The sequence below is a fragment of the Gastrolobium bilobum genome, unplaced genomic scaffold, assembly GCF_033153095.1.
Source record: "Gastrolobium bilobum isolate Gb01-03AN ecotype WA unplaced genomic scaffold, APGP_CSIRO_Gbil_v1 utg19911, whole genome shotgun sequence".
NCBI lineage: Eukaryota > Viridiplantae > Streptophyta > Magnoliopsida > Fabales > Fabaceae > Gastrolobium > Gastrolobium bilobum.
The window spans coordinates 292,171-308,043 of record NW_026898798.1 but is presented as its reverse complement, the minus strand read 5'-3'; the positions used below and the strand labels follow the sequence as shown (position 1 = coordinate 308,043).

Below are 15,873 nucleotides of genomic sequence, written 5' to 3'. Positions count from 1 at the left end.
TTTATCAGAACCCACAAGTCAAAAAGAAAACTTTTTTTATCAGTGTGGCTAAGGAAAGCCATAACCCATGGCCTTATCCTCTACCTCACTACTTTCAGCTCTTAACACAACTGATTCAGTTCCCAAAGTGCTTCACTTTCATTCACCACCTTCTTCTTCTTCTTCTTCTCACTTCCCAGTTAGACCCACCATCTATCACACCAGTCATTCCCTTAGTATCTCTGAGAAATGGAGAGCAAAAGTTTCATTTTTTCCTGCTTTCTTGAAGAGAGGAAAAGATGCTAAGATCATCAAGGAAGAACTTCTTGAGGCCATTGCACCACTTGATCGAGGGGCTGATGCCACTCCCGAAGACCAGCAAAGAGTTGATCAGGTTGACTTCACTTTTTCTCTCTCTTTTTTGGGTTCTTAATTTGAGTTGTATGTTTTGTTTGCTCAATCAACGTTGTCTTAAATGAAAGCTAGGAAGATTGATAAAAAAAAAAATTACTATTGCTAATCTATGTGATTCGTGAAGGATGTGAATATGTGATGCGTGTTTATATCAATTATTTTCTCTCCATAGAATTGTGACCAAGTTTTCAAGTTCACATGCATCTTTATTCTTGATTGGTGGAATTTATTTCTAAATAGATTGCACGCAAACTTGAAGCAGTTAATCCAACAAAGGAGCCCCTAAAATCTAATCTACTGGATGGAAAATGGGAGCTTATGTACACTACCTCGCAGTCAATCTTGCAAACCCAGGTTAATTTTGCTCCCCCTTATAGTTATATATCTATAATCGGGTGATAAATCATCCAAGATATGTTTTTAAGCATTTTAGGTTGTTCCTTTCTATATGTGTTTACATATCAGTGCTCCTTTGGTATAATTTTAGATTTGAGTTAATATAATGAATGTGAGCAGCTACTACATTTATATGCATGAAGTAAAGTTCTAAAGCTTTACTGTTTTACTTGGAGAGTGCATAAGAGTAGATCATAATTCATAAATGGTTGTATGTATCCATTGAAGTGATCCATAGATTTGATTGCAGTGAAACAAATATACCACCACCTAAAAAATAGAAAGAGATTTTTCTTATTTTTGGTTTAGGATTCCCCTCTATAGCCCATAGTATTGAACTGTGTACTCAATAGTTTTTCAGTAATTAAGATTATAATAGGTTATCTGTCTTATTGTTTACTGTTTATCAAACATGATATAAACCTATTAATGTCCCCATTCATTTTGCAAAATTAGATGATTCTCTAATAGATTTTAAAAAAAAAAAAATCAAAAACCAGAAAAAAATTACTAAAGTTAATTAAACCTCACTAATTATATTAGTTTATACATGTTTTACACAATATACATACTCAAAACCATAACAAAATAAACTATAAAAATATAATAGATTGAACCTTTTTTGTTTTCTTTTGGTTTTTGTGAGCTAACCTGCCATCGAGTTTGCAGGCTAGCCTGTTTAGGACTTCATTTAAATTATGAACAGACCTACTAAACTCCAATCTGGCCTAGCCTGTTTTGACAGTGTTACTTGCAAAATGCTCTTTTCTTTTAAATAGCGAAGTTAAGAGGTTTATCTTTTACCACCTTTGCCTGCATATATTGTAGTAACATTTTCAATAATGTAACGACAGAGACCAAAGTTGTTGAGATCAGTCACCAATTACCAAGCAATCAATGTCGATATTCTCAGGGCACAAAATATGGAATCTTGGCCATTCTTCAATCAGGTGACACATGGTGAAATTGAGATTAAGTTTTCACAATTTATAAATTATGTCTCTCTCTGACATTTGCGTATGTAAATGAAATCATTATTGTGTAGGTGACAGCGGATTTAACACCTCTAAATGCAAAGAAAGTGGCTGTGAAATTCGATACTTTCAAAATTGCAGGCTTCGTAAGTATTAAGTTTCAATAGTTATGATTGAAATTATATTCTGTAATGTTCTAGATGATGTTGGCTTAAGAAACTATAAAAAACCACTCCCCGTTAAACCCGACTAGCGAGTGTGGGTGGAGGTAATCCTTATACGTAGTCTTACCCTTGCATAATTGCAAAGAAGCTGTTTCCTGGATTCGAACCCATGACCTTTCAGTCATGAAAGAACAACTTTACCAATGAAACTATACGAGTGAAAAATGAAATTCTGTTGAGGTACTTTGCAAATGATAATTATAACAAGCTCGAACAAAGTCCATATACATTACATTAGTTATAATTAATATCCTACATCTGCAATTTTGTATGGATTAAGTACCCTAATAAGTAATGTACACTTCTGTTGAGTAATAGCTTCTGACCATGATCTGTTTCTTCATAATGTAAACGTGCAGATACCTATTAAGGCGCCTGGAAGAGCTCGTGGTGAACTTGAAATAACATATTTGGATGAAGAACTGCGGTGAGTTACCAGATTACATGTAAACAATTTACTGGGATTCACATTTATTCTTTTTGGAGAAAGATGTTTATGAACCCCATTGGACCATATCTCCATTGTAAATTGCTTTACTATCATGTGCTGTATATATCATCAAATAATCGTTGTCATACTTTCTCATTATAATTTAACAGGGTATCAAGAGGTGACAAAGGAAACTTGTTCATCCTTAAAATGGTTGATCCATCTTACCGGGTTCCTGCATGATATGCACAATCCTTGCAATTGTTTTTCCTTCCTGAAAATATGTTGGAAATTATATACTAGCATTGTAAGACTATTCAGACTGACTTGAAGCATGTTGGGACTGTTCTTTCTGTACAAAAATTCAGATAAACTGAAATAGTATGGACAAAATCTGTAATGGGTATTCCTTCTTATTTTTTCTTTTTCCCCTTGAATTTTGTAATATGTGGAAAACTCTGATTCAAAAGAGGTGGTTGCCAAATCTTAATATATTGATATTAATATATACTATCAGGTATTCAGCTTTGCTCTGAAGACAAGAAAGCTTGAAAATGTAACCATGATACTGTAACGACTTTCTAACTTGGTTGTCTATGTTATGTAGAACTGAAAGTAAAGAAAATTGGAAATCAGCACAAACAATCCTAATTTATTCTGCATGATTCTATGAAAACGAAAAGGATTTCATTGCAGGTGACGGCAATGGCTGATTACAAGAACCATAATTCACGTAAGCAATGACTGATAGATTAATTTTATTTAATTCACATTTCAAGTCGTTATTTAGTTTTTTTTCATGTTATATAAAATAAATTTTTTTCTTATACATATATAATATATGAAACTCATGTGATGTTATATGAAGAGAAAAAATATATATAATTCTCACAAAAAAAAATGAACTCACGTATTTTTACGTATATTAGGAGATAACCATTTCCTGTATATTATGAAGGGGAAGGATATTGTAACCTATGTTGCACCGACACGGGACACGGAATACGATACGACACGATACTCCGACACGTTAATTCTAAAAAATGTTAAATTTTGACACGTTAGGACACGTTTTGATATTATATAATATTTTTAATTTATGCAGTGTATATTATATTTAGTATTCAATAATTTAACAAAAAAATAAAACTAAACTTATAATACCCATCAATTTTGCAAAGAGACATAATATATCCCAAATATTTATATTAAACACAATAAAATTGTAATTGTAATCTAACGAATCTAATAATTGGAACCCAAAATGCAATGCAACGTAACATTTGAACTTTTTTTTAGTGTTTGCAACGAGTATTGGAGTGTCGGGAAGTGTCGGTGAGTGTCGGAAAGTGTCGAACACGACACGTCAGGATTTTTGAAGTGTCGGTGTTTCATAGATTGTAACAACTAATTAGTGTTACTATTAATGTTATTATCAATTAATTTCACCGTTAGATCGATTATGTTGATCCAATGGTTATATTTATTTCCATCTTTGTATGGTTATGATTCCCCATATTTAATGTAAAAGCATTAAATATGGAAAATCATAATCATACAAAGGTGAAAATAAATATAAAGTATTAAATATGGAAAATCATAATTATACAAAGATAAAAATAAATATAACTGTTGGATCAATATAATTGATCTAATGGTGAAATTGATTGGTAATAAGACTATTATGAAATGACAATGCCCGGAAATTCTACATATCAAATCATATGCATAATGCATTCGCTATCTAATTGAACGGTCAAGAAATTTAAAACAACCAGAGGGAAAACAGGCTTTCTTGAATAAAAACCCCAACAAATCTTCTCTCTTACTTCAACGCTTTCTTGAATCATTCATATTCAAGAAAATTACTACTATTAGAGATATTCGGCAACGAAGCCCCAAATCCACATCTTCATTCTCGGTGAATCGCCCAATCTCTGTTCAGATTTCATAATGTGTAAGCTGCCTCCGTGACCCTTCTTGCTAATGGAAAAAAAAAATTTACAAATAAATTTCGTATTTTTCTGGATATTCTCTTTTGCATCCCAAATTTTGGAAATTTTTTTTTTTTTTGTGATCTTGCTTTGCTAACAATGCTAAGCAAACATTTTAACGGGTATTTACTTGGATTAGATTTGATTGCAATGCTTGTGCTTGATAGCAACAGTTTTGTTTATAGCCTTCATAATTTCCAAGTGTGGTCTTTGTTCATATTGCTAATTTGGAAAGATTTTCTTGAATCTGTCTATCCATTAACAATTATCTGTTTTGATTCTTGTAATCAGCAATGGAATCCCTCCCTGATCACATTCTTCAATCCATCTTGTCCAATATCAACAATGCCCGTGATGTGGCAGCTTGCAATTGTGTTTCCAAGGGATGGAAGGACTCAATGGCTTATATCAGATCTCTCTACTTTCCTCGCAACTCATTTGTTAACCTTGCTGGCAATGAAAGTTCTGACAACATTATTAAAAGAATGGTATCAACAGTTGTGAGATTACAAGAGCTAGTTGTATATAGTCCTTTCTCTTCTTTTGGCCTTGCTTCATGGCTATCCCATGTAGGTCTATCTCTTTCTCAACTCGAGCTTCGAATCCAAAACTTTGGTTACAACCGGGAATTCTTTGAAATCGGATCAAAATTGGATTGCATTGGTGCAGCAAGGAATTTGAAATCTCTAAAACTGTGGCGTGTCGTAATGATAAATTATTTACCACAATGGGATGTTTTCCAAAATCTTAGGACCCTTGAAATAATTGGTTCAGCATTGAAGGATCATGTATTGACTGCGGTGCTTCTGTCATGTCCAAATCTGACAAGATTGTCACTGCTTGGATGTGGTGGGGCTAGAGCATTCTCAATCGACCTGCAGTATTTAGAGCAGTGTAAGCTGATCTTCAGAGGTTATGGGAACTTTTCACTTTCACTAACCTCCCCGAAAATTGAATCCCTTGAGGTACACGGCTGTAGTTCGATTAGGGTCCCTGAAACCAAGAATTTGAGGACTATTTCAATATCCAATAATTCAGGTAATTGACTATGCTAGAAATGATATAAACAATTAAAGAGACTTTCACTTAGAAACTTAAGCTTTTGGATTGAATTAGTTCTTTACGTGGCATCAAAGCTTTATGTCTTGGATTCGATTATCACCGCCCTTCGCCCCACTTTCTTTTAAGGAATTTTCTTAGCACATGTAGGTGGATCAGTATATTGTCCACCTTCAAGAACAACGACCTCTCATGTGAAGAGACGTGTTAGAGAATAATATAAACCATTAAAGAGTCTTCGTTTAAAAGTTTAAGATTTTGGATTGAATTGGTTTTTCAGTCTCTTTGAATTTATTCATGTACTTACATATTTCTTAGTGGCTGTATTCTTTTCTTGTTCCCAAGTAATTGTCTTGTTGACTTTGTCAGCTTAATTTTGTTTCCTTTCATGTTTATTGTTTCCAGGGAGAGTAGACATGGTTGATTTCGGAAACCTTGCAGCTCTGGAATTCCTATCTATGAGGGGGGTCTATTGGCGCTGGGAATCAATATGCAAAATGCTGGAATTGGCAAGTGAGGTGAAGCATCTGTATATGAAGATTGAATTCGCTGCGGACTATGTGACCTTTTTTTCCTTTCCGGAGATTGATTTTGTTGATTTTTTCAACAACCATCCCAAGCTGCGCAAGTTTGATATCCATGGAGGCATGTTTGCAGCACTATGCCAGAAGAACAGTCTGAAACATGTAAACTCGTAATAATTTTTATGCTATAAATCTGATTGAGACTGTTCTGTAACATCTTATCTAATGAAGAAACTCATTCATTTTACAGGTGGATCCAGGATTTGTGATTCCATGTTTGGAGGAGGTTGTGATCACAGTGAAAAAAACACGAAATGCTGAACAAAAAATTAGTACTCTAGAATCCTTGTTGAAGTATGGGAAAAATCTAAGGACCATGGTAATCAAGATTTTTCAGATGACCGACTACTACTCTAATATCAGTGTTGATGATTTTCTTGCTCAGATTTGCTGGTTGAGATACTTGAACCACGAGATAGTTCGAATAGAATAAAGCTTAGAACAGGCTATAATTTCTTGATACATTCTAACACAAGATTTCATGTTGATTTCCAGTTTCAACTGGACTGCTGAATTGATTATGACTCAATATACCAGATATCATTTTAAATTGAGTTTAACTTTGATGCAAGCCATTTATTTTATATCTTAATTTAATGATATGTCGTTACATTACTCGAAGATCTTGATATAGTTATGATAATTAAATTCGTAATAATTTTTTTTTGTATAAAAATTCTTAATAATTTAGTAGAAGGTAATTGAATGATAGTATAAATAAATTAAAATGGATAAATCAATTAGAAAGGCCGTAAATGGATGCAGCTCAGTTGGTTCCTTGGCGCTGAGTTAGTGGGGTTGGACATGTGTTTGATTTTCGCTGAATGCATTCTTGGGGAGGGGGCTGAACCTTTAGCCATCACTGACCCCCGCACTCCGGATTAGTCTCATAACCGGCTCAAAGAGTCGAAGCTTGTGGGGATACCAGAGAGAGCTAATTCGCCTCAAAGAGGTAATTAGGATTGGATAACTCCAAAAAAAAAAATCATGACTGTGGGTACTTATAGAATCCAATATATTTTATTAAAGTTTAATTATAATAGTTTTAAAAGTATATTTTCATGTAGATTACAATTTAATAATCTGTCTCTTATGATCACTGATCATCATACCCCGTTGTTCCCTACCAAGGGAGAGTAAATAATGCATTATAATAAAATTCTGCTGATAAGAAAAGTTGGAAACTCTGCTAGTGGTATAAAAGAATTTCGCTACACGTGTAAAGAAGTAAAGCTCAAAGAAATGCCTAAGATTTTCAAGGGCCTGTTTGGTAGCTACGTTATGACATTTTCAATTGTTTGGTGTAACCATCGTATAGTATAAGCTTATACAGCATAATCCCTTAATACATCAAAATGATGTATAACTTAATCTGGCCTAAGGGTGAGGGATAAGGCCTGATAAGAGATTGATGTATTAACACAATGTAATTCTAAAAAATTAATATATTATTTTAATATTAATCTATTAAAATAAAAATTAATGTTTCAATATATTAATTTTTAAAATATTGAATATTTTTATTTTTATAAAAATTAATTTATATTTTGGACACACTGATCAATAAATTTTTATAAAAATTAATATATGACATTTTTTGAAGAATTATATAAATTCTTTATTAAAGGATATTTTTATTAAAAATTTATTTTTATCATATATAGTATTATACAGTGCATTACCAAATACTAGATGATATTATCTTATACAATATATTATTTTATACAATACCGTGTCAAACGCTGGATAGTATTAAAATTCAATCAGGTCTTATACAATCAGGCCTTATACTATCAGGTCTTATACTATCAGGCCTTATCCTATACTATGCACCAAACATGCACTCAGTAATTAAGATTATAATAGGTAATCTGTCTTATTGTTTACTGTTTGTCAAACATGATATAAACCTATTAATGTCCCCATTCGTTTTGCAAAATTAGATTATTCTCTATTAGATTTTAAGAAAAAATTCAAAAACCAGAAAAAAAAATTACTAAAATTAATTAAACCTCACTAATTATATTAGTTTATACATGTGATATGGATAAAATATGAAAGCCCATCAAGGGCCCAAATATATAGAACAAAAGCCCAAAACCACAAGGCCAAGTGTGGGGTGCGATGGCTCCTATCGCGCATGATAAGGTGTGATATCATCATCGCGCATGAAACCACCCTATGACATAACTTCAATGATAAGGAAGTAATCACAGGAACTAATAAAGGTCCACATGCTATTGTATAAATAAACAGAAGACAGCACCAGCTTGCCACCACTCTATCAAGATAGCCTAATATATCAAGAGATAAGGATATTGAAGCACTAGCAGAACCTGCAACCCTTGAACAGCCAATCAGAGGTCATACCGTCTTCCCAATGCGGCATCAGAACCACTATATAAACAGAGGGTACATGCCCAGGTATTATGATCTAATTCAGTAAGAATACACATACACCTGCTATTGATACTGACTTGAGCGTCGGAGTGTCATTGCAGGTAGGGGTGTAAATGGGTCAGGCTGACCTGGCCTAGCCTACAGACCGGCCAACGTTGAAAAGTAGAGTAGGCTTAGACTTATAAGAAAGCCTTTTAACAAGTAGGTCATAGGTCAATTTTGTCAAGTCTGGCCTGAAGCCTCGTAGGCCGCCCTATTTAATTTTTTTAAAAAAAATTTATTTTAGGGTATATGATATACATTATAGAGCTGGGGTATTATGTTGACTCTTTCTTGTTTGTTATTTTTTATGAATTATAAGAAATACTAGTGCATGCATGAATGAAACTTTGCTCAGTATATTTTTATAGTTATTTTTTTTTTACTATTGTAAAATTTTTAATGCTCACTAGTGAAATTTATATCTCGTGTAAAAAAATGCAGCAATTTATGAACACGTTAATGACTTGTAATGTCAAGCGAATATTTTAAAAATTGTTACAAATATTTTAAAAAAAATTTAAAAATATTTCACTAGGGAGGCCTACAAGGCCTGTAGGCCATATAAGGCTCTTTAATTTTTAAAAATAAGTCAGGCTTGGCCAATAAATAAAGCCTTTAGTAGGGCAATAGGCCAGATAGGCTGAATATCTTTTTACGTAGGCTTAGGCCAGGAAGGCCAAAGGCCAGCCTAACCTGACTCATTTACACCCATAATTGCAAGTATCCCCAGTCGGACTCAATACGCACCCAAGTCCTCTCCTAATCATCAACCACTTCAAGCCAAGAAAACAGATCACCCCAAAGGCCTTCTCACTTCAGCCGTGTGTGATTTGATCTGATACACTTTGTCCAGCTCATATTGTATTTGGTCTGAAAAACATGTATTAGACAATATACATGCTCAAACCATAACAAAATAAACTAAAAAATATATAATAGATTGAACTTTTTTCTTTTCTTTTGGTTTTTGTGAGCTAACCTGCCATCGAGTTTACAGGCTAGCCTGTTTAGGACTTTTTTGTGTGGAAAGGATTTAAAATTACAGTTGTGAGATTTCGGTTCCCAACCCAAATTTTAAAAAAATTTAGAGAAGAAATTGATTTCAAAGCCATATAAATCTTTTTAAGAATTATTTACATGTTCAAAACTTGAATACAATAGAAGTTGCATGTGTACAAACTACAAAGTATAGCAAAGCCACGCTACAAAATCCGAAGCAATTAATGTGAAATATTATAGACGTCACGTGATGTACCCACAAATTTTACCAAAAAATCTCTTGAAAAATATTGATAAATTTCACACACAAAAGGACACTATATAATATGAAAAAAGTGTTTGACATAACTTATATCCTTTCACTTTTACTTTCACAAAGAGGTGGGACCCGCATCTTTATATTTTTCTGTCCACTCTCTTCTCTTTTATCTATCTCTTTCTCTTACTTAAAATGACAATTTTACTTCATTTAAAATGATACACATTTTTCTCATATAATATAGAGATAAATATTTTTCATATTATATAAAATAATTTTATTTTTTATACATACGAATACGAAGCTTGTGATGTTATATGAAGAGAAGAAAAAATATATATAATTATCACACACAAAAAATGAACTCACCTATTTTTACGTATATTATTAGGAGATAACTATTCCCTGTATATTATGATATGACAATGCGCGGAAATTCTACATATCAAATCATATGCATTCGCTATCTAATTGAACGGTCAAGAAATTTAAAACACCCCAAAGGGAAAATAGGCTTTCTTGAATAAAAACCTCCTAAGTCTTAAGTCTCAAATCTCTTGTCTTACTTCAATGCTTTCTTGAATCATTCATATTCAAGAAAATTACTACTACTAGAGATATTCGGCAACGAAGCCCCAAATCCACATCTTCATTCTCGGTGAATCGCCCAATCTCTGTTCAGATTTCATAATGTGTAAGCTGCCTCTCTGACCCTTCTTGATAAGGGGGAAAAAAAATTACAAATAAATTTCGTATTTTTCTGGATATTCTCTTTTTGCATCCCAAATTTTGAATTTTTTTGTGATCTTGCTTTGCTTACAATGCTAGGCAAACAGTTTAAAGGTAATTTTTCGTTTTTCCTCTACAAAAACTTGGTCTTTAAAGGATACTGTATGATTTGGATTAGATTAGATTGCAATGCTTGTGCTTGATAGTACCAGTTTTGTTTATAGCCATCATAATTTCCAAGTGTAGTCTTTGTTCATATTGCTAATTTGGAAAGATGTTCTTGAATCTGTCTATCCATTAACAATTATCTGTTTTGATTCTTGCACTCAGCAATGGAATCCCTCCCTGATCACATTCTTCAATACATCTTGTCCAATATCAATAATGCCCGTGATGTGGCAGCTTGCAATTGTGTTTCCAAGGGATGGAAGGACTCAATGGCTTATATCAGATCTCTCTACTTTCCTCGCAACTCATTTGATAACCTTGCTGGCAATGAAAGTTCTGACAACATTATTAAAAGAATGGTATCAACAGTTGTGAGATTACAAGAGCTAGTTGTATATAGCCCTTTCTCTTGTTTTGGCCTTGCTTCATGGCTATCACATGTAGGTCTATCTCTTTCTCGACTCGAGCTTCGAATCGAAAACTTTGGTAACAGCCGGGAATTCTTTATAAGCGGACCAAAATTGGATTGCATTGGTGCAGCAAGGAATTTGAAATCTCTAAAACTGTGGCGTGTCGTAATGATAAATTATTTACCACAATGGGATGTCTTCCAAAACCTTAGGACCCTTGAAATAATTGGTTCAGCATTGGAGGCTCATGTATTGACTGCGGTGCTTCTGTCATGTCCATATCTGACAAGATTGTCACTGCTTGGATGTGATGGGGCTAGAGCATTCTCAATCAACCTGCAGTATTTAGAGCAGTGTAAGCTGATCTTTAGAGGTTATGGGAACTTTTCACTTTCACTAACCTCCCCGAAAATTGAATCCCTTGAGGTACACGGCTGTAATTGGATTAGGGTCCCTGAAACCAAGAATTTGAGGACTCTTTCAATATCCAACACTTCAGGTAATTGACTCTCTAGAGAGAATGATATAAATCATTAAAAAAGGCATTTACTTAAAACTTAACCTTTGGTTCTTTTACGTGGTATCAGAGCTTCGTGTCTCGGGTTCGATCCTCGCCGCCCTTCTCCCCACTTTCTCTTAAAGAAAGTTCTTAGGTGGGTCTGTACATTGTCCACCTTCAGAGAATAATATAAATTATTAAAGAGCCTTTGCTTAAAAGTATTGAATTGGTTCTTTTACGTGGTATCAGAGCCTCGCGTCTCGGGTTCGATCATCGCCGCCCTTCTCCTCACTTTCTCTTAAGGAATTTTCTTAAGTGGATCGGTACATTGTCCACCTTCAGAGAATAATATAAATCATTAAAGAGCCTTCGCTTAAAAGTTTAAGTTTTTTTGGTTGAATTGAATTTTTTCCGTCTCTTTGAATTTATTTATGTACCTACAAATTTCTTATTGGCTGTATTTTTTTCCTGTTCCCAAGTAATTGTCTTGTTGACTTTATCAGCTTAATTTTGTTTCCTTTCATGCTTATTGTTTCCAGGGAAAGTATACATAGTTGATTTCGGACACCTTACAGCTCTGGAATTCCTATCTATGAGGGGGGTCCAGTGGCGCTGGGAATCAATATGCAAAATGCTGAAATTGGCAAGTGAGGTGAAGCATCTTTATATGAAGATTGAATCCGTTGCGGACTATGTGGGTTTTTATCCCTTTCCGGAGATTGATTTTGTTGATTTTTTCAACAACCATCCCAAGCTGCGCAAGTTTGATATCCATGGAGGCATGTTTGCAGCACTATGCCAGAGGAACAGTCTGAAACATGTAAATTCATAATAATTTTTATGCTATAAATCTGATTGAGACTGATCTTTAACAACGTATCTAATGAAGAAACTCATTCATTTTACAGGTGGATCCAGGATTTGTGATTCCATGTTTGGAGGAGGTTGTGATCACAGTGAAAACATCACTAAATGGTGGGGAAAAAATTAGTACTCTAGAATCCTTGTTGAAATATGGGAAAAATCTAAGGACCATGGTAATCAGGATTCTTCAGATGAACTACTCTCAGTCTTATGTCAGTGCTGATGATTTTTTTAATAAGATTTGCCGGTTGAGATACTTGAACCACGAGATAGTTCGAATAGAATAAAGCTTACAATAGGCTATGATTTCTTGATACATTCTAACACAAGATTTCATGTTGATTTCCAGTTTCAACTGGACTGCTGAATTGATTATGACTCAATATACCAGACATCATTTTAAATTGAGTTTAACTTTGATGCAAGCCATTTATTTTATATTATAATTTAATGATATGTCGTTACAGTACTCGAAGATTTTGATATAGTTATGATAATTAAATTCGTAATAATTTTTTTTGTATAAAAATTCTTAATAATTTAGTAGCAGGTAATTGAATGATAGCATAAATAAATTAAAATGGATAAATCAATTAGAAAGGCCATCATGACTGTGGGTACTTATAGAATCCAATATATTTTATTAAAGTTTAATTATAATATTTTTAATAGTATATTTTCATGTAGATTACAATTTAATAATCTGTCTCTTATGATCACTGATCATCATACCCAGTTGTTCCCTACCAAGGGAAAGTAAATAATGCATTATAATAAAATTCTGCGGATAAGAAAAGTTGGAAACTCTGCTAGTGGTATAAAAGAATTTCGCTACACGTGTAAAAAAGTAAAGCTCAAAGAAATGCCTAAGTTACAAAATTCCATCTTTAAAATTAAATTAACACTATCATCACCATCTAAATAAGCTTCTTTTTCTGGAAGTATCGCTTCAAATGCCACAACTGCAAAGCTGAAACTGCAATGCATATCCCCAATGACATAATACTAAACCATGCCACTCTGCCATTTGTTGTTTCACTCACCGTCCTCATCTCTGCTTCCCTGAGTAAATACCCCCCACAAAAATATGATGCAACAAAAAAGTTTAAAATTATTTTCAATAAATTTTATTTTGGAGAAGAGGGTGTTCACATAATAAAAATTACCTGCCCTTCAGATAGATCAAATTCTCGTGGATAGCCTCCACTGCTCCTTCTAGTTTTCTCAACTCAAGCTCTACTCCCTAGGGATCAATTACAATTACATGTTGAGACTAATGTGAGCAAAAACAACCATTGTAAAGCAAATAGAACAAGAGAGGTAGACTTCAATTTGCTTGCAATTACTACAGGGTAGTTTTTGTGTTTATAGTGCAAAAAACAAAAATAATCCAAGGTAAGTACAAATTAGGGGTGTTCGCGGTCTGGATTGGATCGATTTTAGAAGCAAAAATCATCCGATCCAATTCCTTCGATTTGATCATATAATCATCTATTCGGTTTTTATTTTTTTCAAATCCGATCCGATCCAATCCAATTTTTTTCGGTTTGGATTGGGTTGGTTTTCGGTTTTTTGAAAATTCTAAAATTTATTTCATAATTGTTGTGCAAATAACATATTTTGTATATATTGGCTTTGTAATTTTTTTTTTTTGAAATACAAAAGCATTAGTAAACTATAATATAGTTTTTTTATTTTTGGCAATGAGATATGAAGCTCTACAAAGATAAAATTTTGTTAATGAGATGTGACTAGATTTTTTTTTGGATTTAGTTGATGGGTTAATGGGTCTTGGGTTTAGAAATTTTTAGACTATGATTAGTGAAAGAACCAAGTAAGTAGAGAGAAATTAATATATTGGATCGGTTTGGATTGGATCGGTTTTCATCAACCCATCAAAAAACCGATCCAATCCAATTAAAATTTGCGATTTTTAATCGATTTTTGATTTTTAGGTTTTCGGTTTACTCGGTTATCGGTTTTTCGGTTCGGTCACCGTGGTTTGAATCGGTTTGGATCGGTTGATTAACACCCTAGTACAAATATTGAAATTCTTAAAACCTTAGAGAAACAGCACTTAAACTCTTTCTTTGATAGGACTTTGAGTAAATGTCAGGAATTTAGAAGTTCGATATGAAATTTATAGGTATATTAATAAATCATAGATATCACTGAAATATTTACCTCAATCTGCTCTTTTCTAGCAACTGAATCCCAATCCTTGGCTGCAATTCCAGTTTTCCAATCAAGGTTCACATTAACGTCTCCACCTCCATGATTATGACTCACCCAGAAGCATGCTAGGTAGGTCCCACTCTCTTGGGAAGTAAATGCGAAATTACCAATTGTTATGTTCTCCCTAAAATGAAGATTCTTTCCATATGGTGATGTCACCTAAACAAAACATGTTACTATTAAAAATTGACACAGCAACTTACAAGAAATTGACACATTTAATTTAACAATCGAATGTGACGCTAAGTCCCAATGAAAGTTATATCTTGATGACACAAGATGTCTATACAGAAATTAAACTAATACTATTGGATATTAGTTAATGATATTGTCTCGAAGAATTGCACGCATTTCACAATTATTCAAGCCACGTTTCTCTGTAAGCATCTCAAACCCAAGTTGAAGACTTTTTTAGCAAAGCAAATTACTTCATCAAAATTAGATATACAGATCATACATTTCAGAAGCAAAACATCTATTTTAATATTCAAAAGGGATAGGTTTACTGATCATGGGCATGACCCTTTTAACTAATCAAATGTCAATTACTCACTCCTTTAATATAAGATGATAAATATCTAATCTTTCAATTTATTGAAGAAAGCACATAACCATTATACATCGGTCGATACAAAGAAACCATACAAATAACAAAAAAGACGACCGTATGTCCATAACGTAATTGATCGACACGACAATTGAAGAACGACCCACGAAAGAATTCGGAAAAGGGTTACGGAATGAAAGCGAAAAATGGTACCTTGACGGAAATGGTGGAGGTGTGGGTGTAATCAGTCCCGCCGGAGATGACAACGTAATCAGCCAAAACGACGACGTGGTTTTGGATTTCTTCAGAAACGCACTTGGTACCCGACGAAGGCAAGGTGAGCCAGATTGCATGAGAGGTTGAGAAGAAGGAAAGGAAGAAGAGTACCAACAACATTGACATAGCTATGTTTCTCTTTTCTGCTTCACTTTCTCTCTTTAATCTCAATGCACACACCATGTTAAATCAATGTTTCTCTCTCTCCCTTTCGATCTGATTTTGTTTTGAGAATTCCGAGGAAGTTCTTCCCATATAACCAACAACGTAGTAACACTTGACATCTGTAACTATCTCTGCTACCTCCTCTAATTTCTGTTTTTTTTTCCCTGTCTTCTATCTTCTGTTTTTTTTTTTTTGAATGATTATCATTATTTTTCCTTCGTTTTTT

General features: G+C 33.6%; 4 protein-coding genes across 4 annotated transcripts; 3 read left to right on the top strand and 1 right to left on the bottom strand.

Moving 5' to 3' along the window:
• The first annotated feature begins 4 nt into the window (after positions 1-4).
• Positions 5-2,862, top strand: LOC133284221 (probable plastid-lipid-associated protein 4, chloroplastic). Its single transcript, XM_061481218.1, has 6 exons — positions 5-373; positions 634-747; positions 1,644-1,739; positions 1,835-1,909; positions 2,347-2,414; positions 2,588-2,862. The coding sequence occupies exons 1-6, from the start codon at positions 68-70 to the stop codon at positions 2,658-2,660; spliced, it is 732 nt and encodes a 243-aa protein (XP_061337202.1). The 5' UTR covers positions 5-67; the 3' UTR covers positions 2,661-2,862.
• A 1,842-nt stretch (positions 2,863-4,704) lies between these two features.
• LOC133284241 (F-box protein At1g10780-like) lies at positions 4,705-6,487 on the top strand. Its single transcript, XM_061481236.1, has 3 exons — positions 4,705-5,449; positions 5,876-6,156; positions 6,245-6,487. Exons 1-3 carry the CDS (start codon positions 4,705-4,707, stop codon positions 6,485-6,487), a joined length of 1,269 nt encoding a protein of 422 aa, XP_061337220.1.
• Positions 6,488-10,815: 4,328 nt separating this feature from the next.
• On the top strand, positions 10,816-12,711 carry LOC133284242 (F-box protein At1g10780-like). Its single transcript, XM_061481237.1, has 3 exons — positions 10,816-11,560; positions 12,100-12,380; positions 12,469-12,711. Exons 1-3 carry the CDS (start codon positions 10,816-10,818, stop codon positions 12,709-12,711), a joined length of 1,269 nt encoding a protein of 422 aa, XP_061337221.1.
• A 630-nt stretch (positions 12,712-13,341) lies between these two features.
• LOC133284187 (transmembrane emp24 domain-containing protein p24delta4-like) lies at positions 13,342-15,665 on the bottom strand. The gene is made up of 4 exons (XM_061481177.1): positions 15,420-15,665; positions 14,609-14,818; positions 13,591-13,667; positions 13,342-13,486 (listed from the first exon to the last, which is right to left on the bottom strand). The coding sequence occupies exons 1-4, from the start codon at positions 15,663-15,665 to the stop codon at positions 13,342-13,344; spliced, it is 678 nt and encodes a 225-aa protein (XP_061337161.1).
• Between the last annotated feature and the right edge of the window lie 208 nt (positions 15,666-15,873).

Bases quoted from the DNA above. Each gene is read 5' to 3' on its own strand.
- LOC133284221 (XM_061481218.1), top strand. From the start codon at position 68: ATGGCCTTATCCTCTACCTCACTACTTTCAGCTCTTAACACAACTGAT. The intron at 1,740-1,834 runs GTGACACATGGT...ATTATTGTGTAG, and splicing joins CTTGGCCATTCTTCAATCAG to GTGACAGCGGATTTAACACC. The intron at 2,415-2,587 runs GTGAGTTACCAG...ATAATTTAACAG, and splicing joins TATTTGGATGAAGAACTGCG to GGTATCAAGAGGTGACAAAG.
- LOC133284241 (XM_061481236.1), top strand. From the start codon at position 4,705: ATGGAATCCCTCCCTGATCACATTCTTCAATCCATCTTGTCCAATATC. The intron at 5,450-5,875 runs GTAATTGACTAT...TATTGTTTCCAG, and splicing joins TTCAATATCCAATAATTCAG to GGAGAGTAGACATGGTTGAT. The intron at 6,157-6,244 runs GTAAACTCGTAA...TTCATTTTACAG, and splicing joins AGAAGAACAGTCTGAAACAT to GTGGATCCAGGATTTGTGAT.
- LOC133284242 (XM_061481237.1), top strand. From the start codon at position 10,816: ATGGAATCCCTCCCTGATCACATTCTTCAATACATCTTGTCCAATATC. The intron at 11,561-12,099 runs GTAATTGACTCT...TATTGTTTCCAG, and splicing joins TTCAATATCCAACACTTCAG to GGAAAGTATACATAGTTGAT. The intron at 12,381-12,468 runs GTAAATTCATAA...TTCATTTTACAG, and splicing joins AGAGGAACAGTCTGAAACAT to GTGGATCCAGGATTTGTGAT.
- LOC133284187 (XM_061481177.1), bottom strand. From the start codon at position 15,665: ATGGTGTGTGCATTGAGATTAAAGAGAGAAAGTGAAGCAGAAAAGAGA. The intron at 14,819-15,419 runs GTACCATTTTTC...TGTTTTGTTTAG, and splicing joins CCTCCACCATTTCCGTCAAG to GTGACATCACCATATGGAAA. The intron at 13,668-14,608 runs GTAAATATTTCA...ATTGATCCCTAG, and splicing joins CTAGAAAAGAGCAGATTGAG to GGAGTAGAGCTTGAGTTGAG.